At 51.4% G+C, this 24,862-nt stretch overlaps 2 protein-coding genes across 6 annotated transcripts; both read left to right on the top strand.

Moving 5' to 3' along the window:
• The first annotated feature begins 1,279 nt into the window (after positions 1-1,279).
• LOC120690731 (beta-galactosidase-like) lies at positions 1,280-23,851 on the top strand. 5 transcript variants are annotated; one of them, XM_039973513.1, is made up of 18 exons: positions 1,280-1,436; positions 2,024-2,210; positions 2,318-2,557; positions 2,680-2,826; positions 3,367-3,445; positions 9,138-9,321; positions 9,771-9,836; positions 15,845-16,081; positions 16,181-16,387; positions 16,495-16,798; positions 16,870-17,029; positions 17,124-17,232; positions 17,541-17,676; positions 17,806-17,861; positions 17,946-18,245; positions 18,325-18,447; positions 19,486-20,187; positions 20,270-23,851. In XM_039973513.1, exons 2-18 carry the CDS (start codon positions 2,078-2,080, stop codon positions 20,438-20,440), a joined length of 3,354 nt encoding a protein of 1,117 aa, XP_039829447.1. In that variant the 5' UTR covers positions 1,280-1,436; positions 2,024-2,077; the 3' UTR covers positions 20,441-23,851. The 5 variants fall into 5 exon arrangements, with proteins under 5 accessions (XP_039829447.1, XP_039829446.1, XP_039829448.1 ...); XM_039973514.1 differs by having other exon boundaries at positions 1,298-1,436; positions 2,005-2,210; XM_039973515.1 differs by having other exon boundaries at positions 1,306-1,436; positions 2,042-2,210; positions 20,270-20,736.
• Positions 21,378-23,906, top strand: LOC120690732. The gene is made up of 2 exons (XM_039973518.1): positions 21,378-21,523; positions 22,833-23,906. The coding sequence occupies exon 2, from the start codon at positions 22,853-22,855 to the stop codon at positions 23,636-23,638; it is 786 nt and encodes a 261-aa protein (XP_039829452.1). The 5' UTR covers positions 21,378-21,523; positions 22,833-22,852; the 3' UTR covers positions 23,639-23,906.
• Positions 23,907-24,862: the final 956 nt, after the last annotated feature.

Genomic DNA, 24,862 nt, shown 5'->3' with positions numbered 1-24,862 from the left:
CATCTATGAATATCATGTTATCTCCGCGTGATCATGTATTAATCTTACGCTAATTCTCGTTGCATAGAAATTAGTCGCGTAAAGATAACACACTGCTTCTTTTTTATCTAGTAGATCTAATCTGTTATGGTTTGTTCTTATACTTAAGAATCGGCTTAATATCTGCTAGGTTAGGCCTTGCAAACGGGTTGGATGATCCGGCGACGTATTAGATGCTTTGCTTTGATCTTAATAGGGATTGATCCGGGAATCGGCTTTCACTTATTCTTAGGTCTCTTTTCTGGTTAAGGTTTGGTTATCTATTACGCTCGTTAGGCCTAATTACGTGTAGGATGTTCCGATCTAGCAGTGAAGCTTTTACCGTCGTGGACTGGATTAACTAGATCTAATTGAAGCAGTTTTTGCAGTTATTTGCCTTATCTATTAACACCCAGATATGCAGATCTGATCTGACACCGGGACTCGATCGGCTCTTTAAAGCCGATGCAAGAGTCGTCTCGAGGAGCCGACCACGGCTCGGACTAATGTTTACACGTGTTTGTGCATGCAGGCAAACCATCAAAAGCACGTTTGCACCTTCCTGATCAGGTATAGGTCAGGTGGCATGCCCTGCATCTCCGGAAGCATCGGCGTGTGCCAGGATCTGGGCCGTTGACCGAGGGACCGATGCCAGCCAGCGCCCCGGCAGCCTCCCGGCTCTTCGTGTTGCCTTTCGCTACTTGCTGGTGGGTTTCGACCGACAACAGAGCTGTTGTGGGTAAAAAATTATAGAATAAAACTGATGAGTGGATGGAGAGACGGGCGCGGCGAATCGCGCTACTGGCCAAGTTTCTCTTAGATGTTATGGTCTTGATGGACCATTGAGTATTATGGGCCGACCCAAATATTTGTCTATAATCCTAAACCATAAATACTATCAACACTTTTAGAAAAGATAAGATTCAAGATTAAAATATATCACAATAATATGTTAAGATTGTTAGCAATGCATCAAATTAAATATAGTTACTAGCAGTCCATTATTTTAATTTTATCTATTTTCACTTCCAACATATGATATTCCTCACTATATTATGAAATATATAGAATCTAACAACTTTGGACAAGTTGTATTTATTCAAAAGAATGAAGAAAACCAATAAATTAAATAAAAAATCATTAATATCACAAATGGGTCGACCTATAATACCCATTGGGTCAATATGTACCAACTCTATTGACACATTTTGGATCCTATTGACACATTTTGGGTCGAGTCGGCTCCTATATAACCCATTGACACTACGCATTTCCATCCATACTCATCTTCCCCCCTCCCCCCCTCCCCGATAAGGCGGCCGTCGGTGAGAGGAACACCTCCCTGATAACTGGTGCCGATCTCCCGCGAAACCTCCCCCTCCCCGTGCTCTGCTAGACAGAGATCCGGGCTCTCCTAGGTAAGCCGCCGCCTCCACCTTCCCCTAATTCTGGGGTCATCTACCCGATTCGCGTCAAGTTCCTACCTGCGCTTACACACTTGTCGAGAATTTCTCGTTGCTGTGCTGCACGCGCTCGTGCTCGAGGTGAATCGTCAAACATCATATTCGATCTGATTGTCAGCGCCTGTGAAAAGGGAGACATTCCCGGTTTCTGTTTCCATGGTTGTATGCATACGAAACGTTCGGTAAGGGAGTGGGTGCCTTGTGCATACGATAGGAGGGGCATGTATAGGGAAGAGATTGGTTAGGTTAGGGTTGGTTGATGTTTCGGTGGGAGTGGTAACTGTGATAAATATCAGTTGCTGGAATTTGGAGCGTGCAAAGCCAGTTAAATTGATTGCAGAAGCTGTTATCCCAGCCAGTGTGGTCCGGTACTCTATAGAGCCGCCACTGTACCTTGTTCAAAGCCCCAGCTATTTCTTTCAATATCAACTTCTGCAATCAATTAACTGGCTTTGCACGCTCCAAATTGCAGCATTCTCAAGTGCCATGCTTATACAGTTCTGCAATTCTTATGAGTTGGTAGTTTCATGTTTTTTTTTCAGGACACGTGTCTGTAACAGTTCATTTGAGGAAATTGGCGCCCTTGTGCGGCCATTATGGCATTAGCTTCTGCCAGTGCCATGTTTCCTCCCTCAAACCTTTCATATAAAGCTTGGGAGGACCCATCATTCTTTAAGTGGAGAAAGCGGGAGGCGCATGTGCCATTGCGCTCACAGGATACGCTGGAAGGTAGAATCCAAGTCAGTCTTTCTATAGCGGAGTTAATCTTGCAACGGTAATTGCTCTCTATTTCCAACTGTTTGATTGATTTTCTTTCTTTTCTTTCCTATTGATAGGAGCCCTGAAGTATTGGCATGAGCGAAGGAATGTGAACTATCTCAATGCTGACACTGCTGTCTGGAATGATGATGCGGTTCGCAGTGCTTTAGAAAGTGCTGCTGTTTGGTCCAAGGGCTTACCCTATACTAAATCTCTAAGTGGATACTGGAAATTTCTTCTGGCTCCTTCAGCAGAAAGTGTTCCAGAGAAATTCTATGATGCTCATTTTGATGATTCAAATTGGGAGGCTTTGCCAGGCATGGTGCTACAACTTGGCTTGCCTTTTCAGCATACTTTTTAGTTGAGAAAGTGCTTGTTGGTTATCATGTTCTGTACATATTTGAAATTTACTCTGAAGCTAAAACTAACTTGCTTGCAGTACCCTCAAATTGGCAAATGCATGGGTTTGACCGTCCAATCTACACCAATATCACATATCCTTTCCCAATAAATCCACCATTTGTGCCCACTGATAATCCCACTGGCTGTTACAGGACAGCTTTTCACATCCCAAAAGAGTGGAAAGGTATGCTTTTTTTTTCACATAATATTTTGTAATATTCTTATTTTGTACTGCACACGCGATAGGTTGGTGCTAGCTGCTACCCTATTTTTGTATCCTCACTTTTCCAAAGCCTATATTGCATTTTAACTAACATAAATAGGCTTAATACTAAGAATTTTTTATAAGGTGAATAGATCCTCAAGGAAGTTAGTTCATTTATGCCAGTTATGATTCCAATGACCTTGTCAACATAAATATTTGTTTACTTTTGAGGGGATATCTGGTCCATTAACTTGAAAAAAATTCTGAAAGTGGCAGGTTTGTTGTCAAGTTCTGTGTCTAGGATTGACATGTTTCTGCGGCTCTTGAGGAGTTTATGGCTTTGCGTGGTTATTGCATAGCTTGCTATCTCCTTGGACGTGCTGTTCTGTGTTGGTTACACTTACGCATATTTCTCTATTTATTTTGTTTGCTATATTATTTTTATTTTCCTTTCTTCGAGATGCATAACACTGTTGTATCTGATATTTACAATTCTGAGTTGATTATGAATTCTGATAGGTCGGAGGATCTTGCTACACTTTGAAGCTGTCGATTCCGCGTTTTTTGCTTGGGTAAATGGGGTGCCAATTGGGTACAGGTATGGAAAAACGAAATTCATTGAATTGTTTTCCTTGTACTCCATCTTAATCTGTAATCTACTATATTAATGATTTATTAAGCTAAACACCATTGGCAAAATGAACTCCATGTTCACGTATTTACTGCTAATGGATCCTGTGAAGCCTGTTATTTTTATCACTGTTTGAATCTGACTCATATTTGGCATTTTGTCCTTAAACATTTCTAAATACAAGATAATCTGGCAGCATGAGCTGTTTATTTTGTGGGATCCAACAAATTTATGTTTCATGTTATACATATGGGTCTTATCAGCAATCTAGTTCAAAATAACACCTTTCATATTCTATTTGTACAACTGGAGACTCTTCCCTGTTTGGGGTTAATTTCCTTCTATTCCTCCAAACCCTAAATAGGGTGGGTAAAGTAGTAGCAATTACATGGGCCTCTAGATGGGCCAAATCTATACACACCAACACCTCCCCGCAGTCTGAACTACCGGCGCAGCGGAGTTCAAGACTGGAGAACAAAGAAAGCACACACAGGGACAACACCCCCCCGCAGCCACAACTAGCCACTGGCTACGTTGTGGCTGGAGCGAAACTCCGAGAAGGTCGAGGAGGGTAGTCCCTTGGTGAAGATGTCGGCAAACTGGGAGGTGGTCGGGACATGGAGTACCCGAACATCGTCGATAGCGACCCTGTCGCGCACGAAATGCAAGTCGATCTCCACATGCTTCGTCCGCTGATGCTAAACGGGGTTGGTGGTGAGATATACAGCGCTGACGTTGTCGCAGTAGACGAGCGTGCTCTTGGCGAGCAGGCTGTGGAGCTCTGCCAAGAGCTGTCGTAGCCAGGACGCCTCCGCCACGCCGTTAGCGACAGCCCGGTACTCCGCCTTGGCACTGGAGCGGGAGACAACCGGCTGCCGCTTGGACGACCAGGAGACCAGGTTGCCGCCCAGGAAGACGGCGTAGCCGGAAGTGGAGCGGCGAGTGTCCGGACAGCCAGCCCAGTCAGCGTCGGTGTAGACAACCAGCTCAGCAGAGGATGAGCGGTGAAGGACCAGGCCGAGGTCCACAGTGCCACGGACGTAGCGGAGGAGACGCTTCAGCGCAGTAAGGTGTGACTCCTGGGGATCATGCATATGGAGACAGACCTGCTGAACAGCGTAGGTGAGATCAGGCCTGGTGAAGGTGAGGTACTGCAAGACACTGGCCAGACTCCGGTAGACAGTAGGATCAGCCACAGGATCACCCAGATCAGCAGACAGCTTCGCCTGAGTGTCGACAGGGGTGGAGCAGGGCTTGCAATCAGTCATCCCAGCCCGCTCCAGAATATCGAGGGCATACTGCCGCTGGTGAAGGAGTAGGCCAGACGGGCGAGGCTCAACAGTGACGCCAAAGAAGTGGTGGAGCTGACAAAGATCCTTCATAGCAAACTCCTGCTGCAGAGAGGAGATGACGCGCTGAAGCAACTGCTGACGGGAAGCTGTGAGCACAATATCATCGCCAGATAGCAGCAGATAGGCAGTCTCATCCCCACGTCGGTAGATGAAGAGAGACGTGTCAGATTTGGCCTCGGTGAACCCCAATGTCAGTAAGAACGTGACGAACCGAGAATACCAAGCCCGAGGAGCCTGTTCAGACCATAGAGAGACTTGTTGAGCCGGCAGACCATGTCCGGACGACTGGAGTCCACAAATCCCGCTGGCTGAGAGCAGTAGACAGTCTCTGACAGAGTGCCATGAAGAAACGCATTCTTCACATCCAGCTGGTGCACAGGCCAAGAGCGAGAGAGCGCAAGCGAGAGGACCGTGCGCACCGTAGCGGGCTTCACCACTGAACTGAAGGTCTCATCATAGTCCACACCAGGCCGCTGGGTGAAACCCCGGAGAACCCAGCGAGCCTTGTAGCGCTCCAGTGTGCCATCAGCCCGACGCTTGTGCGTCCAGATCCACTTGCCGGTGACCACGTTGCAACTAGACGGACACAGCACGAGTTCCCACGTCTGGTTGGCCAGAAGAGCCGCGTACTCCTCTTTCATCGCGCGACGCCAGTGAGGATCCGCCAAGGGGAGAGGTGACGTCAAAGCATCGGTACCCCTTGTGGTCAGGGGAGTAACCAAGGAACACACAACGAGTCGAGCGGGGCGCCAGCTTGTGAGGAGCAGTGGCGGAGATATTAGGGTAACATGCACAACCGAAGACCCGAAGGTGGTCGTATCGAGGAGGGGTACCGAAGAGAGCGTGGTATGGAGTGGGAGCAGGAGAAGCTGTTGAAGGAAGGCGGTTGAGCAAGTAGGTGGCGGTGTGGAGACTCTCAGCCCAGAAGCGGGGAGGCAGAGAGGTCTGGATCAGAAGGGTGCGCATGACGTCGTTCGTCGTGCGAATCATCCGCTCAGCCTTGCCGTTCTGAGGAGAGGTATACGGACAAGACATGCGCAGCTGAACACCCCGAGAGGAAGAAAGAGCGGGAGGTGGAGTTGTCGAACTCATGCCCGTTGTCACACTGGACGGCCCTAATGGTGAGGCCGAACTGAGTGGACACCCAGGCGAAGAAGTGGAGGAGGGTGGTAAAGGTCTCAGAATTGGTGCGCAAAGGAAAAGTCCAGGAGTAATGAGAAAAATCATCAACCACCACCAGATAGTATTTATATCCGGAAATGCTGGATACAGGGGAAGTTCCCAGGTCACAATGAACAAGATCAAAAGCATGTGTCGCATGCGAAGACGAAGAAGAAAAAGAAAGTCTAACATGACGACCAAGCTGGCACGCATGAAAAAGGTGCTCAGCCGGAGCCCTAGTACAAGAAACATCAGTACTACGACAAAGCCGAGCCAAAACGTCGCGGCCGGGGTGACCAAGCCTGCGGTGCCAGGTGGTGGAAGACGGCGTCGTGGCAAAAGCAGCAGACGAAGAGGAAGTCGAAGGCGAGGCAGCGGAAGCAGGAAGACGAAGGGTGTAAAGGGGCCCCGAGCTGTTACATCGGAGGAGCGGACGTCGGGAAGCCGAATCCTTCACAGTAAGACCAGAGGAGTCAAATTTGATGGAACAAGAATTGTCAGAAGTAAACTGACGAATGGAAAGAAGATTATGAATCATCTGAGGAGCAACAAGAACATTAAGAAGACGGAAAGAACCAGGAGCAGAACCCACGGCGGTGACGGGAAGACAGGACCCATCACCCACCATGATGGAAGAATGACAAGAGGGGTTTGGGGGTCGGACAGTAGAGAGGATACCGGCGTCTGGGGTGGTGTGGAAGGAGGCACTCGAGTCGGCGATCCACTCAGTGCTGAGCGGAGTCAGCCCCATGGTGCTGAAGGACTGCGCCAGCGCGGCCTGGTCCCACCCCCCAGGCCAGGTGGGTGGCTGACTGGGCTGAGCGGGTGGAGTTCATGACGACGCGAACAGGGGAGCAACACCGGTGAACATGGCCGCCGGTTGCTGTGGGCGAGAGATCCCTCCCTGACTCTGAAACGGCCACATCGAGATGCGCCCTGACCATGGGTTGCTGAAGGATGGCCAGGGCGTACCTCTAGGGGTAGGAGCAGGAGCAGGAGCGGGGCCCCTAGCAGAGCCACCACTGGTACCAGTAGCACCAGAAGCAGGGCCACCAGTACCGCCACCACCACGTCCCCCCCCCCCGCCGACGCCGCGCCCGCCGATGTCCAGCATGGCCCTCCCCGACCCCCGGTCTGGCCGGTGGGAGGAGCACCAAGGAGGGAGGTGGCTGGCGAGGCGGAGGAGGACGAGCCGGTCGCAGGACCCCTGGTGATCTCCTCGAGAACGAGGTCGTCCCGGACTTGCAGGAATGAGAAGGGCTTCTGGCGCTTGATCCATGTCCGCAGGTGGTTGTAGGTGGAGTTGAGACCCCGCAGGACATTGAGCACCAAGATCCGGTCGGGCACCGGGCACCCGAGGTCATGAAGAGTATCGGCCATGCCCTTCATCCTCCTGCAGAACTCCCCAACGGAGAGGTCCCCCTGCTCGAAGGTGCGGAAGGTGGCGTTGAGCTGGAGAGCTCGGGACTCGGCGTTGCCGAGGAACTGCCCCTCGAGCGCCAGCTAGGCCTCTCGCACGGTGCCGCTGTGAGTCCTGACGATGTCCTGCAGATCTAGGGAGATGGTCCCAAAGATCCAGGACAGGGCGACACTGTCGAGGCGCAGCCACACCACGTCCCGCGCCTCGGCCGGCGTGTCGAGGAGGACGTGGTCGTCGAGGGCGTAGCGGCGGAGGGCGAGGAGGACCTGGTCCCGCCAGCGCCCGTAGGAGGAGGACGTAGGGTCGAGGAGGACGGAGACCAGGGTCTTGATGTTCTGGACGCCGACGGCCTGAAGGTGAGAGCTAGGCGACCATGGGATCGGTCGGGGCGGGCCGAGGTCCAGAACCCGAGGGCGGAGCCTGGTGGGAAGAAGAGGCGGCGTGCTCGACGAAGGGGACGGCGGGCCGCTGGCCGGTGCGGAGGAAGTAGTGCTCCGCCTCAGCAACCCGGCGAGCGAGAGCATCGGCCGCGGAGCGCTCGCGCTCCCAAGCGAGGGCAGCCGCACGGACCCGCTCCTGAGCCGCCGCGGCCTCAGACTTGGTGGCGAAGAGGGCCGCGGCGAGAGCAGCGTCGGCCGGAGCAGCTCCGGTGACGAGGGGCTGCGTCCCGCGGAAGGCGGTGGCGGCGAACGGCGCGTCCATGGCGGCGGCGGCAGCGGCGGCGGTAGCGGCGCCCCCTGCACCCGCGCCCGCGCCCAGGGCGGCCATGGCGGCGGCAGCGGCGGCGTCGGCGCCCGCGGCCAGAGCGGCTGCAGCGGCGGCGGCGGCGTCCGCGCCCGCGCCGCCCGCGCCCAGGCTGGCTGCGGCGGCGGCGGCGCGCGCGGCGTCCGCACCCCCTGCGCCCAGGGCGGCCGGATCATGCAGGGCGGCGAGGGCCGTGGCGGCGGCGGCGGCAGGAGCCCAGGGGGCGGCGGGCCACGGCGCCGGCGGCCAGAAGCCCAGAGCAGAGGAGAGTGGAGTAGGGGAAGGTCGCGCCCGCGCCGCCGGGAGCAAAGGAGAGGGGAGGGAAGGAGGAGAGGGGCGGCGGCGGCGGCGTCTAGAGGGTGGGTGGGAGGAGAGGAAAGAGGCTAGATACCATATTTGGGGTTAATTTCCTTCTATTCCTCGAAACCCTAGATAGGGTGGGCAAAGTAGTAGCAATTACATGGGCTTCTAGATGGGCCAAATCTATACACACCAACATTCCCAACCTTATAATTTTGCTTTCCTGTTGTGTTCTCTGAATGCTTAGATGAATGAAATTATGTTTTCTTTACGAACATAGCATTAACAATGGTATCACAAGTAGACATCAAATTCTTGACATGTATGTTGCACTGCCATTTTGCTATTTTGTTAATCTATTTCCCTTCTAAAAGAAATTGTTTATGTTTCATCGAAATTTCTGGTTAAGAAGTGCCAAAATTTGTTATGATGAGTCCATTTTGCCTGTGATTTAGGTGTATTAGGCTGCCAGCTACCAGCTGTTTGTACTTTTGACTATGGAGTGCTAGTCTAGATGATAGAAATATTTGGCTACGGATGCTTTTGAGTTCAGAAGATCATTGAAGTTTTTTAATTGTGCAGAATGTGTCATTATAATGCTCATAACTGAGCTGACCTATTTTTGTTATTATAGATATTAATGAATTTTTTGTTTAAGTTTTGGCTTGATGTGTCAATGCAGCCAGGACAGCAGACTTCCTGCTGAGTTTGAAGTTACAGATTGCTGCCATCCTTGTGATTCAGACAAGGAAAATGTTCTTGCTGTTCAAGTTATGAGGTGGAGTGATGGCTCTTATCTTGAAGATCAGGACCACTGGCGGTTATCTGGTATTCACAGGGACGTTCTACTACTATCAAAGCCTCAGGTTACTCCTTGAATCTTACTTAAATGATATTAAATTAATTTGTTGCTGTTATTTTTGCAACTTTTTAAAAATATATGGGATATTAACCTTCATTTTGTTTTAATATGACCTTGTTTAAACTTGAATAGTTGCCTGTGTCATGAGTTTGTCAAAGTATTTCACATTAACTCATCCGTTAGTCCTGTAAAGCCATTTCTGGCTAGCAATACACACAATATCAGCTATGTCCATAAAACTAAGGTAGACATCACCTGAGTTTGTTGCTCATTATTCCACTGGCATCATACTGATAGTAGGTCATACTAAGCTTGAGCTTTTCTCTGAGCCAATAACTGCGATTAGCCATCAAACTCTTGATGTACTTTGCATTGACATTTTCTATTTCGCTTCAAGATATTGTTCATGTTCTACAGAAATTTGGTTAATAAGCGCTAAAATTTTCTGTGCAGATTTTTATTACAGATTACTTCTTCAAAGCAACCATGGATGAGAATTTCAGTTTAGCTGATATTGAGGTAATTATTGTCCCCATCTAGGCAGGGTTATCAGGTTATGCAAATTATATAGGAATTGATTGATTTGTTCTTGATGCACCATTCTTAACCCTTTTCTTTTGGGTATGAATGCTAATGTAACCTCAAAGATTTATTGCTTAAATTATATATATGATTATTCACAACAACTGATAGGAATTGGATCCCTACCAAGGCGAGGTCGCAGGTTGTAGGCGTGAGAGGGAGGAGGGCGTAGGACGACGCGCGCCCGACGGCTTTTGGGCGCCGTGGTCGCGCGAGGGGAAGAGACAGGCGGCGGCTAGGGTTTGGGGTTCTCCCGGCTCTCTGAGGGAAGCCGAGCGATATGATTGCTCTTGCTTAATCCAAACAAAGTACGTTACAATGTTTATAAAGAAACGAGGTAAATAACTGGACCAAGCCCATCTAATCTCCTGTGCCTAGCCACCAATGGGCCTTCTTCTAGTGTACTGGACACCAGTCATAACATCTCTCCCCGCCTGCGCAAACAGCTCGTCCTCGAGCTGGAAGTTCGGAAAATGGCCCTGAAACTCATCAAGTGGCTCCCACGTCGCATCTTCATCAGGTAGGCCGCGCCACTTGATCAACACCCGCCAGACGCCGCGGCGAAGCTGCGCCCGAAGAGCACTCTCCGGCGCCGGAAGGATGCGCCCATCAAGGACCGGTGGCATGGTGGTCGGCGCGGCAGGCAGGTCGCCGCGGTGGGGCTTCAGCAGCCCCACATGGAAGACGTCGTGGACGCGGGCGCCCTGTGGAAGCTGTAGGCGGTAGGCGACGCTGCCGATGCGCTCCAACACCTGGAACGACCCGGCATAACGGGGTCCCAGCTTGCGCCGGGCGCTGGGGTCCAGGGACTGGGTTGTTCTGTGTAACAGCCGCAGCCAGACCCAATCTCCGACGGCTAACTCCAGCTCCCGATGATTGGCGTCGTAGTACCTCTTGGACAACTGCTGCGCCTGAAGGAGACGCTGGCGCACCTCAGCGAGTATGTCGTCCCTGCTGCGGAGGAGGGCGTCCGCAGCCTCGGTCTTGGCCGTCCCCGGCGTGTACGGCAGGATGGGCGGCGGGGGGCGGCCATATACCACCTCGAACGGGGTGGCTCGGAGGGCGGTGTGGAAGGACGTGTTGTAGCAGTACTCCGCCCAGGCGAGCCAGTCCACCCAAGCTCGCGGTCGATCACCTGTAACACAGCGCAAGTACATGGCGATCACCTTATTGACCACCTCGGACTGGTCGTCAGTCTGAGAATGGAAGGCCGTGCTCATGCGTAGCTTGACGCCGGCCATCTTGAAGAGGTCACGCCAGACGTGGCCGGTGAACACCGGGTCTCTGTCGCTGACGATGGATGACGGAAAGCCGTGTAGATGTACAATGCCGTCGAAGAAGGTGCAGGCGACAGAGAAGGCGGTGTAGGGGTGGCCGAGCGCGATGAAGTGCGCGTACTTGGAGAAGCGGTCGACCACCGTGAGTATGACTGACTTGCCCCCGACCTTGGGAAGGCCCTCGATGAAGTCCATGGAGATGTCCGCCCACACCTGGGACGGCACCTCCAGCGGCTGCAGCAGCCCCGCCGGCTGCAGAGTCTCCGTCTTGTTGCGCTGACAAGTACTGCAGGACCGCACCCAGTCCTGGACTAGGGCACGATCGCCGGGAATGTAGAAGTCGGAGTGGAGCCGATGCAGTGTCTTCTGCACGCCCTCATGGCCGACAGAGTGCGCGAGCATAACCGCCTGGTGGCGCAAGTCGGCGTGGTCGGGGACGAAGAGACGGCGCCCGTGCAGGAGAAGGCCGTCGTCGACGCGCCACGGCGCCGACAGCTCGCCGGCCTCTAGTCGCCGGCGTAGCAGCTGGGCGTCCTCCGCGGTCGCCGTAGCACGGCGGATGTCGTCGATCAACACGAAGGAGGGCCCGGAGAGGACGCACGCCGCACCCGGGCTGCTGTCCAGCTCGACCGCGTCCTCGGCGTCGCGACGGGACAAGGCGTCCGCCACGGTGTTGAGGCGCCCCGGCCGGTACTCGACGGCGAAGTCGAAGCCGAACAGCTTGCTGATCCACTGGTGTTGCGGCACGGTCGACAAGCGCTGGTCTAACAGAAACTTCAAGCTGTAATGGTCAGTGCGAATGAGAAAGTGGCGCCCCCAGAGATATGGGCGCCAATGTCGAACGGCCTGCACCAGACCGATGAGCTCCCGCTCGTAGGCCGCCAGTTTGAGGTGGCGCACAGCGAACGGCCGGCTGAAGAAGGCGATGGGGCCGGCCTCTTGATGAAGGACAGCGCCAAACCCCACGCCGGAGGCGTCGCAGTCCACCATGAACAGCTCGTCGAAGTTCGGCATCTGGAGGACTGGCCCGGTGGTGAGCGCGCCCTTTAGCGCCTGGAAGGCCGCCTCGGCCTCCTCATCCCAGGAGAACGCGTCGCGGCGCAGAAGACGCGTCAGGGGCGCCGCGATGACGCCGAAGCTCTGGATGAACTTCCGGTAGTAGCCTGCCAAGCCCAGGAAGCCTCGGAGGCCCCGGGCGGAGCGCGGCTGCGGCCACGCAGCAACTGCAGCGACCTTGTCGGCGTCCATGGCGACGCCGTCTTTGGAGATGACGTGGCCCAGATAGGCCACGGATGTCGCCCCGAACGAGCACTTCGAGCGCTTAAGGTGGAGACGATGCGCCCGAAGCTCGTTGAGGACGATGGCGACGTGCTGCAGGTGCTCCGCCCACGACGAGCTGTAGATGAGGATGTCGTCGAAAAAGACCAGCACAAACCTCCGTAGGTAGGGGCGCAGGACGTCATTCATCAGCGCCTGAAACGTCGCCGGGGCGTTGCAGAGACCGAACGGCATGACCAGGAACTCGTAATGGCCATGGTGCGTCCGGAACGCCGTTTTGGCGATGTCGTCGGGGTGCATTCGCACCTGGTGGTAGCCCGAACGCAGATCGAGCTTGGTGAAGAAGCGAACCCCAAAGAGCTCGTCCAGGAGCTCGAGTACCACCGGGATGGGGAACTTGTCCTTGGATGTCTTGGCGTTGAGGGCGCGGTAGTCGATGTAGAAACGCCAAGTGTTGTCCGGCTTCTGGACAAGGAGCACAGGTGCAGAGAACGGCGAGGTACTAGGTCGGATGATGCCCTGGGCAAGCATGGTCGTGACCTGCCGCTCCAGCTCGTCCTTCTGCAGCTGCGGGTAGCGGTACGGCCTCACAGCAAACGGGAGCGTTACCCGGCAGGAGGTGAATGCGGTGGTCGTACGGTCGCTCCGGAGGGAGTCCCTGCGGTTCCTCGAAGATGGCGCCGTGCTGCTGCAGGAGGCGATCCAGCATGGGTTGCTAGGCGTTCGCGATGGCCGCTAGCGCGCGCTGCTGAGGTGCGACCGGGGTAGGGGCGCCCACGCCCTGCTAGCAGATGCGACATCCGTTGCGCCAGAAGGCCATCGTCATGGCCTCGAAGTCCCAGAGGATGGCACCCAAGGTGCGGACGTAGTCGACGCCGAGGATGCAGTCGAAGCAGCCCAAGTTGAGGCCGACGCACGTGATGGAGAACGCCTCGCCTTCGATGCTGATGGGAACGTTGCGGGCGACGCCCGTGCACGGTAGGCGATCGCCGTTGGCGACGGTGACGCGGAGGTGCTCCCCGCCCGCTAGCTGAAGCCACAGGCGGCGCATAATGTCACCCTGGAGGAATTTGTGGGTGGAGCCGGTGTCGAGTAGCACCAGAAGACGTTCTCCCTGGATCACCACCGGGAGGAGCATGGTGTTATCCGTACGGATTCCTGCCAGTGCATGGAGGGAGACAACAAATGCATTAGCTGGTTCCGGCTCTTGCGCGGCCTCCACCTCCGGAGCCGCGGCCGCGGCCGCCACGTCGGCCGCCGGTTCGTCCTCCACGATGTAGTCCCCGGACTCCAAGTAGAAGAACATCTGGCACACGTGCCAGGGAACATAGGGCTCGGCGCAGTTGAAGCATAGTCCCTGGCGACGACGTTCCAGCTGCTCGGCTGGCGTGAGGCGGCGAAAAGGGCGGTTCGCCGCCGGCGCCGGGTTGGGTGCGGCCGGAGCACTACCCGGCGGGCGCGCCGGTAGTGGCGCTGGGCGCTGCGGAGGACGAGCAGCCTGGGGCGGTGGCGTCGTCTGCATGGCGGTCGCTCGGCGCTCGAACGCCCGAGCGTAGTACATGGCCGACTGAAGATCCTGGGGGTCGCGCAACTCCACGTCCACCCGAATGTGATCCGGGAGGCCACCGACGAAGAGCTCGGCGCGCTGGCGCGAAGACAGGTTCTGTGCGTGGCATGCCACCGCCTGGAACCGGTCAGCGAAGTCCTGGACCGTCGAGGTGAACGGGAGCCGACCCAACTCGGCCAGTCGGCTGCCGCGGATCGGGGGCCCGAAGCGTAGACGGCAGAGGTCCTTGAAGCATTCCCACGACGGCATGCCCTCGTCCTGCTCGGGGGCGTAGTACCACGTCTGGGCTGCTCCCCGAAGATGGTAGGAAGCGAGCCAGGTGTGGTCGGAGGCGAGCGTGCGCTGACCCCGGAAGAACTGTTCACACTGATTCAACCAGTTCAGGGGATCAGCCATGCCGTCGTACGTGGAGAACTCCAGCTTGTAGAACCGAGGGGGCGGCGGCTCCTGGGACGGTGAGGAGAAGGCCGCGCCCTCGTGGTCCGGCGGCGACGTCATGGCGGGGAACGGCGGAAACAGGCTAGAGCCTGGAATGAGTGCCGTCCACCCCGCCGTAGAGGACGCCCGAGGCCGGAACGCCGCCGTGCGCCATGGGCGCCCCAGTGGTCGGGGGCGGTTGCAGGTACGGCTGCGGGCTAGGCGCCGTGTAGATAGGCGCCGTCGTCCCAGTAAGCCAGGCCGGCAGCGGCGAAGGCGACGGCGAAAAACGGATCTGCTGGATGGGAACGCCCTGGGACGGAGGCAGTGCGGTGGATGTGGAGTGCGGCGCCGTCCCGTCGAAGGGCATCCCGTACTGGTACGTCGTCGTGGCCGCGGGCGATGGTAGAGGCGGTGGGGGTGGCGGTAGAGGCGGTGGGGGTGGCGGTGGAGGCGGCACCGGTGGCAGTTGTGGCTGCAGCGCATAGGCTCCCGCGAGGAAGGACCGGAAGCCCACCACAGCCTGCCCTAGGTCCATGATCGCCGCGGTCATCTGCTCTGGAGTGAAGACGATCGGGGCGGGCGGCGCTGGGGCGGTCAGCACCCAGAGGTCGCGTGCGCACCTGGCAGCGGTGCGCCCGTCGAGGGAGGTGGTGGGGCGCCGGTCGTCTGGGGAAGCGTCACGGCCGGCGATGGTGGCGGCGGCGGTTGGGAGGCGGGCGGAGAAGAAGAAGACATGATCGAACCAGAGATCTCTGATACCAGATTGATAGGAATTGGATCCCTACCAAGGCGAGGTCGCAGGTTGTAGGCGTGAGAGGGAGGAGGGCGTAGGACGATGCACGCCCGACGGCTTCTGGGCGCCGTGGTCGCGCGAGGGGAAGAGACAGGCGGCGGCTAGGGTTTGGGGTTCTCCCGGCTCCCTGAGGGAAGCCGAGCGATATGATTGCTCTTGCTTAATCCAAACAAATTACGTTACAATGTTTATAAAGAAACGAGGTAAATAACTGGGCCAAGCCCATCTAATCTCCTGCGCCTAGCCACCAATGGGCCTCCTTCTAGTGTACTGGACACCAGTCATAACAACAACATTATCAAATCAATTATTAAACCATCAAAGGACATGTAAATTGACAAGTATTTAGAATCTTGTGTTTGCTACTGGTCAAACATTATATGCTTATGAAGTTTAGTGTTTGCTTAGCCTTCTTTAGATTTGTATGCCCCACCCTTTCAACATCAAACAACACATTTTATAGGGCAAGACATTTTTCATTTCCTATTGTTGTTTCCTCATGTGCCAAAATCCAGGTGTTGTAGTTGCTGCTTTTGCCTTTGTCAAGGAAATATTTAGTCTGATATTACTATGCAATTTAGTTCACTTCTAAAGTTGTTTGGTGTGTCAGGTTGAGGTGGAAATTGATTCGCACAAGCAAGACCGGGAGCATGTCTCAACTTTGTCTATTGAAGCAGCACTCTATGATAATTCTGTACTATCTGACAGTTTAGATGCTGTTCTTTCATCTGCTAATGTGGCCAATTTGAAACCGAAGCCAAAAGCAACTCGAAACCCTTGTCTTGGTTTTCATGGTTACGTTCTTGGTGGAAAAATCGAAAATCCAAAACTCTGGTCTAGTGAACATGTAAGAAATTTAATCCAAGGAAATTCTACTGCCAAAGTATACTATTACAATTCAACTGTATAAAGTCATGTCTTTTAACTATTCTTCCTCTTCTAACAGCCCAACTTATACACACTTGTTGTTCTCCTTAAAGATGCCAAGGGGAAGCTTATTGAGTGTGAATCATGCCAAGTGGGCATTCGTAATGTGGTCCTGGCACACAAGCAAATGCTTGTCAATGGATGTCCTGTTGTACTAAGAGGTGTCAACAGACATGAGCACCATCCATGCCTTGGGAAGACAAATATAGAAGCATGCATGATCAAGGTTGATATCCTCAGTCATATTGGATAGCATTTTATCTCATCATCTCTCTGGTTTACTTTAATCATCTGCTCAGCTTCAGGTCTTTACAATCTATCTATTTGTAACAGGATCTGATTTTGATGAGGCAAAACAATATTAATGCTGTTAGAAATAGCCATTACCCCCAGCATTCGAGGTGGTATGAGTTATGCGACATCTTTGGTCTTTACGTAATAGATGAAGCCAATATCGAGACACATGGCTTTGATGAAAATAGCCATTTCAAACATCCTACTCTAGAACCTATATGGGCAAATGCAATGCTTGATCGTGTTGTTGGCATGGTGGAGAGAGATAAGAATCATGCATGCATTATTGTTTGGTCCCTGGGAAATGAATCTTCTTATGGACCTAATCATGCTTCCATGTCAGGTATAACATTCTTCCTTGTGACAAGTCATTTTTTTTTCCTGTCTTCTCATCTAACAGTATCATTCTTCTAGGGTGGATTCGTGAAAGGGACCCGACAAGACTCCTCCATTATGAAGGAGGTGGTTCAAGAACATCATCCACAGATATTGTATGCCCTATGTATATGCGTGTCTGGGATATTATTAAGATAGCAAAAGACCCATCTGAAACGAGACCCCTAATTCTCTGCGAGTATGCTAACTTTGGCCTCACATATTGACTTGATTCCCTTTGTCTTTTTTTCACATTAGCTGTATGATTAAAGAAAAATTTCCTCTCTTTCAAGATACTCGCATGCTATGGGAAACAGTAATGGAAATATTGATGCGTATTGGATGGCCATAGACAGCACTTTTGGGCTCCAAGGAGGCTTTATATGGGACTGGGTCGACCAGGTTGTGGCTATTTTCCCGCTTGACCTTTGTGTGATTCTAGTGTCTAAGCCTCTCATGCAGTCAAGTGCCCTTATGTGTCTCACTGGATGGGTCAGCTTATGACCTATTTCTTTGATTAATGGATAAAAATTGAGAATTTATCATTATAAACTCTCTTTAACTTTCATCATTGTATAAAAAATTATCATGTTAATCTAGTATATTGCTACGATCAAAATGCCTTAAAATGGATCATCGATGAATTTTCTTTCTTTTCTTATGCCATTGTTTGTTTCTCAGTGCTACCCTTTTCCCTTTTCTATTTTCAGGGTTTACTAAAGGATGATTCAGATGGATCCAAATTCTGGGCATATGGTGGCGACTTTGGAGATACTCCAAATGACTCAAACTTTTGCCTCAATGGCATTGTCTGGCCAGATCGGTCTATTCACCCAGCTGTTCATGGTAACTGGAAATACTAGGGAAAAATGTTTTGCTTTCTTAATTCTTATTTATCAATTTGTTAAACTAATATCTTTGTCTCCAAAGCCACCGGATGCCAAATTTAGTTGACCAAATTTATGCTGGTTGCAGAAGTTAAATACCTTTACCAGCCTATCAAAATATCATCAGCAGATAACATGCTTAAGGTAACCTCTGTTTGGTATTTTGCAGCCATCAAATCATGTTCTTTTGTGCTTTGTGCATCTAATAGTTCCATCATTATCGCACAGATTGAAAATGGACACTTTTTTGAGACAACAGATGCTTTGGACTTCAGTTGGGTTCTTCAAGGAGATGGTTGCATCTTGGGCTCTGGTTCATTGAATGTTCCGACTTTAGCACCGCAGACTAGTCACCTTATCAATATGGAGTCGTCACCTTGGTTTTCTCTTTGGAGTACTTATGCAGCCAAAGAAGTATTTTTGTCTGTAAATGCGAAACAGAGGTACCAAACACGATGGGCTAAAGACGGTCATCTCTTGGCTTCAGCACAACTTTGTTTACCTCAGAAAAATGGCTTTGTTCCCCATGTATGTTTTCTCAGCCTGATTTACTATACTATTTTTTTTCTGCATTATCTTACAGCTTAATATCATCTTCATTCTTCAGGCAATAGCATTCTCCAGTAGCCCTCTGGCCTGTGAACGCACTGGTGATAGTGTAATCATCAGCAAGAATAATGCCTGGAAAATTAAAGTGAACAGTCAACTGGGAACAATAGACAGTTGGAAGGTATGTAGAATGTTCATTGAGGCTACAAAATGTGTTGTCCACTTGTATAGTAGGCAATTAACATCAATTCTCCCTCCGTTAGTATATGAAGTTTATGACAAGCTAATTAGTTTAAAACTAAACATTATATATTTAGAAATGGAGGGAGTATATGCCAAAATCTCATCTAGGCAAGGGCTCAAAGCCTTGAGACAAGGTCTTATTGGGTTCTTCTAAACAAAGATCAGGTGTAAACTGTAAGTCAAGTGCACAGCTAAATCTGTGTCATAACATGCACTGTAGATATTTTAATAAATTTTTGGTTAATCTCCATAGTGTCTGATGCGCAGGTGTGTTCACCACTATGTTGTTTAGAAAAATTTAAGAGCTTGAATGGCAACTAGCTTTACATAGAACAATTCACGACTTATGGTTAAGTTTGAGATTTTATTGGGATGCAGAAGACTAGCTGGTCTGCGATTTTGTGAATTGTGATGAACTCTTGGCAAGATGATTTATGCTTTCATGATTTGTGTTTGTCATTATAAACGGCTGACATGTCCTGCTGCATTCTTTCCTTTTCAATACATACATATTTCTAAAGCGAGTAAGGTTTCCACCTAATTTTTTTGTTTGGTCCATCATGTGTTATTGATAGGTTGACCTTAGTCTATCCCGTATGTGAGTCGGATCACCCTTCTGTCCATGATTTCATCACGTAGATCCCTACAAATTAACACACGGGCAACTATACATATCCAATTCTTATAGCAACTTTGCCTGCTACGTACGGACTTAATTGCCTAGTTTTAATAAAAACATAAATCTGCAACGGGATATCCTCCCCACCAGTTTTTTTTATCTATATGCAACAGTTCTGAACTTTTTCTAATATCATTGAACCATTTTCACTGCATCCCTTGCCATGTCTAAGCAACCTTGGATTTTGATCGTCGCTTTCCTGTCTGTATCCACTACTCCGTTTAAGAAAACTTGGAAGATTCTTGAAAAGGAAAAGGGGTCAAAGATTGATACTCATGTTGCTACCCTTAATAACAGGTCAACGGTGTTGAGCTTATGAGCAAGGGGATATTTCCATGCTTTTGGCGCGCACCAACCGACAACGACAAAGGAGGTTTCTACACCAAGCCCTATGTTTCGCAGTGGAGAGAAGCCTCCCTGGATAACGTCTCATTCTACAGCAGCCAGTTTTCTGTGAAGGAATTGCCGGACAACACTGTGGAGCTCTCCACCGTCTACTATGGTCTTCCTGGGAACCTACCCAAGCCTGACGATGCTGCTCTTTCACAAGCTCCCGGGTCCACTCTTTTCCAAGTGACCATGCTCTGCCGGATATACGAGTCAGGCGACGTGGTTCTTGAGTACAAGGTAAACCCCAAGGCCGATCTCCCTCCCCTTCCCCGTGTGGGCGTCGTGTTCAACGTCGAGAAAACCCTGAGCCATGTGACGTGGTACGGGAGAGGCCCGTTCGAGTGCTACCCCGACCGCAAAGTTGCTGCGCACGTCGGCGTCCATGAGAGCAGCGTGGACGACCTGCACGTGCCATACATCGCCCCTGTCGAGTGCGGCGGCCGGGCGGATGTCCGGTGGATGGCGCTCCGGAACGCTGACGGCTTGGGCCTCTACGCGTCAGTTCACGGCGAGTCGCCGCCGATGCAGATGAGCACGAGCTACTATGGCACCACGGAGCTCGACCGAGCCACCCATGTCCACAAGCTGGTGAAGGGGGATGACATCGAGGTTTGTTTGCTCTTGAGCTCCTGGCATTGATCGAGCTGCGAGCCGATCGGGGAGTGATGGTGAAATGGCTTGTGTGCTGCAGGTGCATCTTGACCACAAGCACATGGGACTGGGCGGGGACGACAGCTGGTCGCCGTGCGTGCACGAGCAGTACCTAGTGCCGCCGACCCGCTACGCCTTCTCCATGAGGCTCTGCCCTCTGCTGCCTTCGTCGTCGTGTCATGACATCTACAAGTCTCAGCTCCCCAGGTGAAGTAACCATGTGATGTGTACCGGAGCCCGGAGATTCATGAGAGCGGTTGAATGGAACCCAGTGAAGCAACGAGGAAATAATGCAGAGACGCTTTCGCTCCTGCGGTGGCCAGGATGTTGGGGCTGTTGGCCGTTTGGGAATAAGCAAGGGAGCTAGCTTTCTGACTCGTACATCTTGGATCTGTTAATGGACAATTGATGTGGTACATTACATTATGGCTGTGCTCAAACTAGTACACCTGCATCGAATCTTTGATTCTGACCGAGTGACCGCTGACGGCACTAGGCAGAGCGTTTGCCGTTGCCCTCGTCTCCGTTTCGTTCAGCTAGACAACACCATCTTGCAGGTGAAGACCGGCTTCGGTTCAGTTCAGAGATATCGTTTCAGGTCGCTGCCACGCTCTTCAGCCTTCACTGCCATCAACTACCCACTGACGGGCTCCTTTGCATGACCCCGATGAAATTTTCTAATGGAAAATTAGCGATGAGATTGTAGATATGATCATGTCACCTGCCAGTTTGCTCCCTGGACCTAGAAGCACAAGTGCTTCATCTAAGCCGTCCAAAGCCGGGGGCGAGCGGCCCAGATCTCGCCACCACGGCACGGGGGCAGAGCTGCGAGTGCTGTGAAGAATTAATAAAGGAGAGAATACAGCACTGGGGCCTTCTTCCTCTTCCGCCCTTCCCCCCTCTTCCCTGCGACCCTGCCTGCCATTTCCCGTTCGGCTTCGATTTCGACCACGCGACCGACCAAGCAGCAAGTGGGGCGGCGTCCTCCTCTTCCGCCCTTCCCCCCTCCTCCCTGCGACCCTGCCTGCCATTTCCCGTTCGGCTTCGATTTCGACCACGCGACCGACCAAGCAGCAAGTGGGGCGGCGTCCTCCTCTTCCGCCCTTCCCCCCTCCTCCCTGCGACCCTGCCTGCCATTTCCCGTTCGGCTTCGATTTCGACCACGCGACCGACCAAGCAGCAAGTGGGGCGGCGGCCGTCGCCGAGATGAACTCCTCCCCGATCACCGGAGCCGATCTCCCGCGAAACCTCCCCTTCCCCGTGCTCTGCTAGACAGAGATCCGGGCTCTCCTCAGTAAGCCGCCGCCTCCACCTTCCCCTAATTCTGGGGTCATCTACCTGATTCGCGTCAAGTTCCTACCTGCGTTTACACACTTGTCGAGAATTTCTCGTTGCTGTGCTGCACGCGCCGTGCTCGAGTTGAATCGTCAAACATCGTATTCGATCTGGTTGTCAGCGCCGGTGAGAAGGGAGACATTCCCGGTTTCAGTTTCCATGGTTGTATGCATACGAAACGTTCGGTACAAGGGAGTGGGTGCCTTGTGCATACGATAGGAGGGGCATGGATGGGGAAAAGTTTGGTTAGGTTAGGGTTGGTTGATGTTTCGGTGGGAGCGGTAACTGTGATAAATATCAGTTGCTGCTGGTGATCGGAATTTGGGGGGCATCCGGTAGACATGGTCAAATGTTGTGAGAAATGTAAGTTGTAATCCCAGGTTGACTGAGTGGGCGAAAAGGCTTCAGATCCTTTCCAAATGTAATTGGAGTTCTGTTTAGATTGTCGATTGTGTTAATTGAAAGTTTAAAGAGGATAACCATAGAATAGTCCCACTTGCCTAAGCAGGGTTGATACTGAGTTTTTTGAGCTGGACGCTTGGCATAGGCATATTACCTGTTGGCTCTTTCCTTGTACAAGCTATCTTAAGCAAACCTGTTGAAAAAAGACATTACATTGAGTCAAGAGGTCCTCCAAATAGGCTCTGGATAATTTATGATGATGAACACTTCATGTTGCAACTGTCCGCCATTGCTGTATTTGTGTTGTGATGCATTGAAATAACTCGTTTTTTTTGTGTTGGTGCATTTACAAGTAGAGTAGAGGTAAATTCGCAATCTTGCACTTTGTTATTCTACATTTCGATGATGGGGTTGTCGACAATATCTTGCCTTATGATCTGTTTGCTCCTTCCATTTCATATGCCTACGTGTCAAATTTGTTCTAACGATTTACAAAAATATGTTTGTGATTAACGTGTAAGCTCATGTGGTCTTATAATATCCAAAGGTGGATGTCCCCCCTCCCCCCCCTGGTTCTCCGGTTCTACAAATGCGATTCTGGAGCAGTTAATCAGTTTCTTTTAGTCTATGTGTTACATAATATAATTAGCTGCTGGTGATTTTTAACACAAGTTCTCATGACCTGTTAAGTCTAGAAATAAAAGAAATATCCTGCTTGCAAACATTACTTTGTCCTTAGAAGCTAGGCTTGAGTTTGCACCTGAAATTTGTCTTGCACATCATTTATAGTGGATTTTGTGGTCAACCATACTGGAGCTATTTATATTTTTATCTCTTAAGGTAAGTACTCAACATTGTTTTCTTAGGTTTGTTTTGTGAGGGCATCATGTGGAGTTTTGCATCAAATGCCATAGCTGGAAGCTTAAAGAAAAAGGCGCAGCCTTCAAAATGCAGCATATCCAATCCAGACTGTTCTGATGATGAAGTTTCTTCATGTACGAGCAGAGAGGAAGGCCTTGATTGTCCAATATGCTGGGAATCCTTCAACCTTGTGGAGAATGTTCCCTATGTCTTGTGGTGTGGCCACACAATGTGCAAGAACTGTATCCTTGGTCTTCACTGGGCTGTTGTCAAGTTTCCTTCCCTTCCTATCCAGCTGCCACTGTTCATCTCATGCCCCTGGTGCAATCTGTTGTCTTTCCGGCTGGTGTACAAAGGCAACCTCAGGTTCCCACGCAAGAACTACTTTCTGCTCTGGATGGTTGAGAGCATGAATGGTGAGAGAGCAAAATTCCATTCCACTAATCACAATGAACATCATTCCTCGTGGCATTCCAGTGCTGGCCCAAGTTCCAGTCATCACCACCGAAGAAATGCTGTTATCCGAGCAGAGAGCTCTTCTGCTAGAGATACAAACTTCATCCGTAACATTTTTGACACCGACAACATCAGTGCGTCTCTCCAAAAGCTCATGGTGTGCTTCATGCAGCTGACAGCCAAATTTCCACTTGTGATAATCTTCTTGCTGATAGTCCTTTATGCTGTCCCTGCAAGTGCTGCTGTTCTGGTGCTGTATGTCCTTGTGACGTTTTTGTTTGCGCTGCCATCGTTTTTGATCCTCTACTTCGCTTATCCCAGCTTGGACTGGCTTGTCAGAGAGATCTTTGCTTAATTTCGATAGCACAATTCATAATCATAGCTCCCTGGTACATGATATATCATACATGGTATTCCATGGCCACCTGCCTTCTTGGGCATTGTATAGTCTCTTCTGATTTCGTGTCCTTTTCTACCCTTCTGTGGCCCCTTATTCTGATGTAACTGTATCTATTTATTAAAATGATAGGCAACATTTTTATTTTTGGTTCTAGATGTGTTTGTTCTACTTGAACGTGTTCCATGACATGCTAATCATTCAAAATTGCTGTGTTCTTTCGTAATATTTCTGTGTTGTTCTAATCATTCAAATTCAAAATTGATATTTTCTGTAAGCTACAAGCTTGTTGCGCTGATGCAACGAATTGTCCTTTTCTCCCCCGTCCTGCCTGTAAACTGAGTTTAAGTCAAACGAGCAATTTAATCTCATGAATCTAGCAATTCAATCTCAGGAATCTGCTAGGCCTAGTTGCATTTTGTAGCGATGGCTTGTTCGGTTTGCAGAGAATTGAAGGGGTTGGGAGGGATCGGGAGTTGGGACCTCCAATCCGCTGTTCGAGGTGTCTACTAGGAAAAAAAACATTCTCATGCAGATCTAGAAGATTCTTTCGGAACTCTGTCTCATCCGTACGTAGTGGTCCGTTAGCTGTGAGAAAGACTGAATCCCATCTATACTTTCAACATTAAACAAGCGAGGTTTTTTTTCCCAACATGGTGGTTTCTGCTGTACTCCCACCATCTATACTTTCAACATTAAACAAGCGCGGAGTGGCTGCCGGACACCGTCTGACCCGGGTGTTGCGGAGTAGTGGTTGGAATTTAATGCCTCCGTACGGCGGGCGAGTGAGCGGAAGGGCCGTTCGTCCTTCCCATCGAGGGATGGCATCGAGCGAGGCGGAGTCGATCCACTCTCTCGAGGGTAGGCTCGCTACCCTCGAACGAGGCAGAGACGCGGGGTGCGGTCGAGGGTCTTGGCGGGAGGCCCTCGAGCGAGGCGGAGATTGCTCCACGGGTTTGAGGGGGGTGCGGACGGGCCGCACTGTGTACTGCTCCGCGTATTGGGCTTCTTTGAGTCCTTTCTTTTTTCCAGATTAGAAGGAGGCTGTAGGCCTTCGTGGGCCCGGTTGCCTAACGTGTGTTTTTATTTTTATGTCGATTTTAGTCCCCTGGTTAGGGTGCTCCTAATCATGGTACCCGACAGTAGCCCCCGAGCCTTTGTAGGGGTGAGCATCAGCCCTGC

This window comes from Panicum virgatum, chromosome 9N, assembly GCF_016808335.1.
Source record: "Panicum virgatum strain AP13 chromosome 9N, P.virgatum_v5, whole genome shotgun sequence".
In the NCBI taxonomy this organism is placed as follows: domain Eukaryota; kingdom Viridiplantae; phylum Streptophyta; class Magnoliopsida; order Poales; family Poaceae; genus Panicum; species Panicum virgatum.
The sequence above is the reverse complement of the archived record's forward strand: the minus strand, read 5'-3'. Positions and strand labels throughout refer to the sequence as shown.

Bases quoted from the DNA above. Each gene is read 5' to 3' on its own strand.
- LOC120690731 (XM_039973512.1), top strand. From the start codon at position 2,078: ATGGCATTAGCTTCTGCCAGTGCCATGTTTCCTCCCTCAAACCTTTCA. The intron at 2,827-3,366 runs GTATGCTTTTTT...GAATTCTGATAG, and splicing joins CATCCCAAAAGAGTGGAAAG to GTCGGAGGATCTTGCTACAC. The intron at 20,188-20,269 runs GTTTGTTTGCTC...TGTGTGCTGCAG, and splicing joins TGAAGGGGGATGACATCGAG to GTGCATCTTGACCACAAGCA.
- LOC120690732 (XM_039973518.1), top strand. From the start codon at position 22,853: ATGTGGAGTTTTGCATCAAATGCCATAGCTGGAAGCTTAAAGAAAAAG.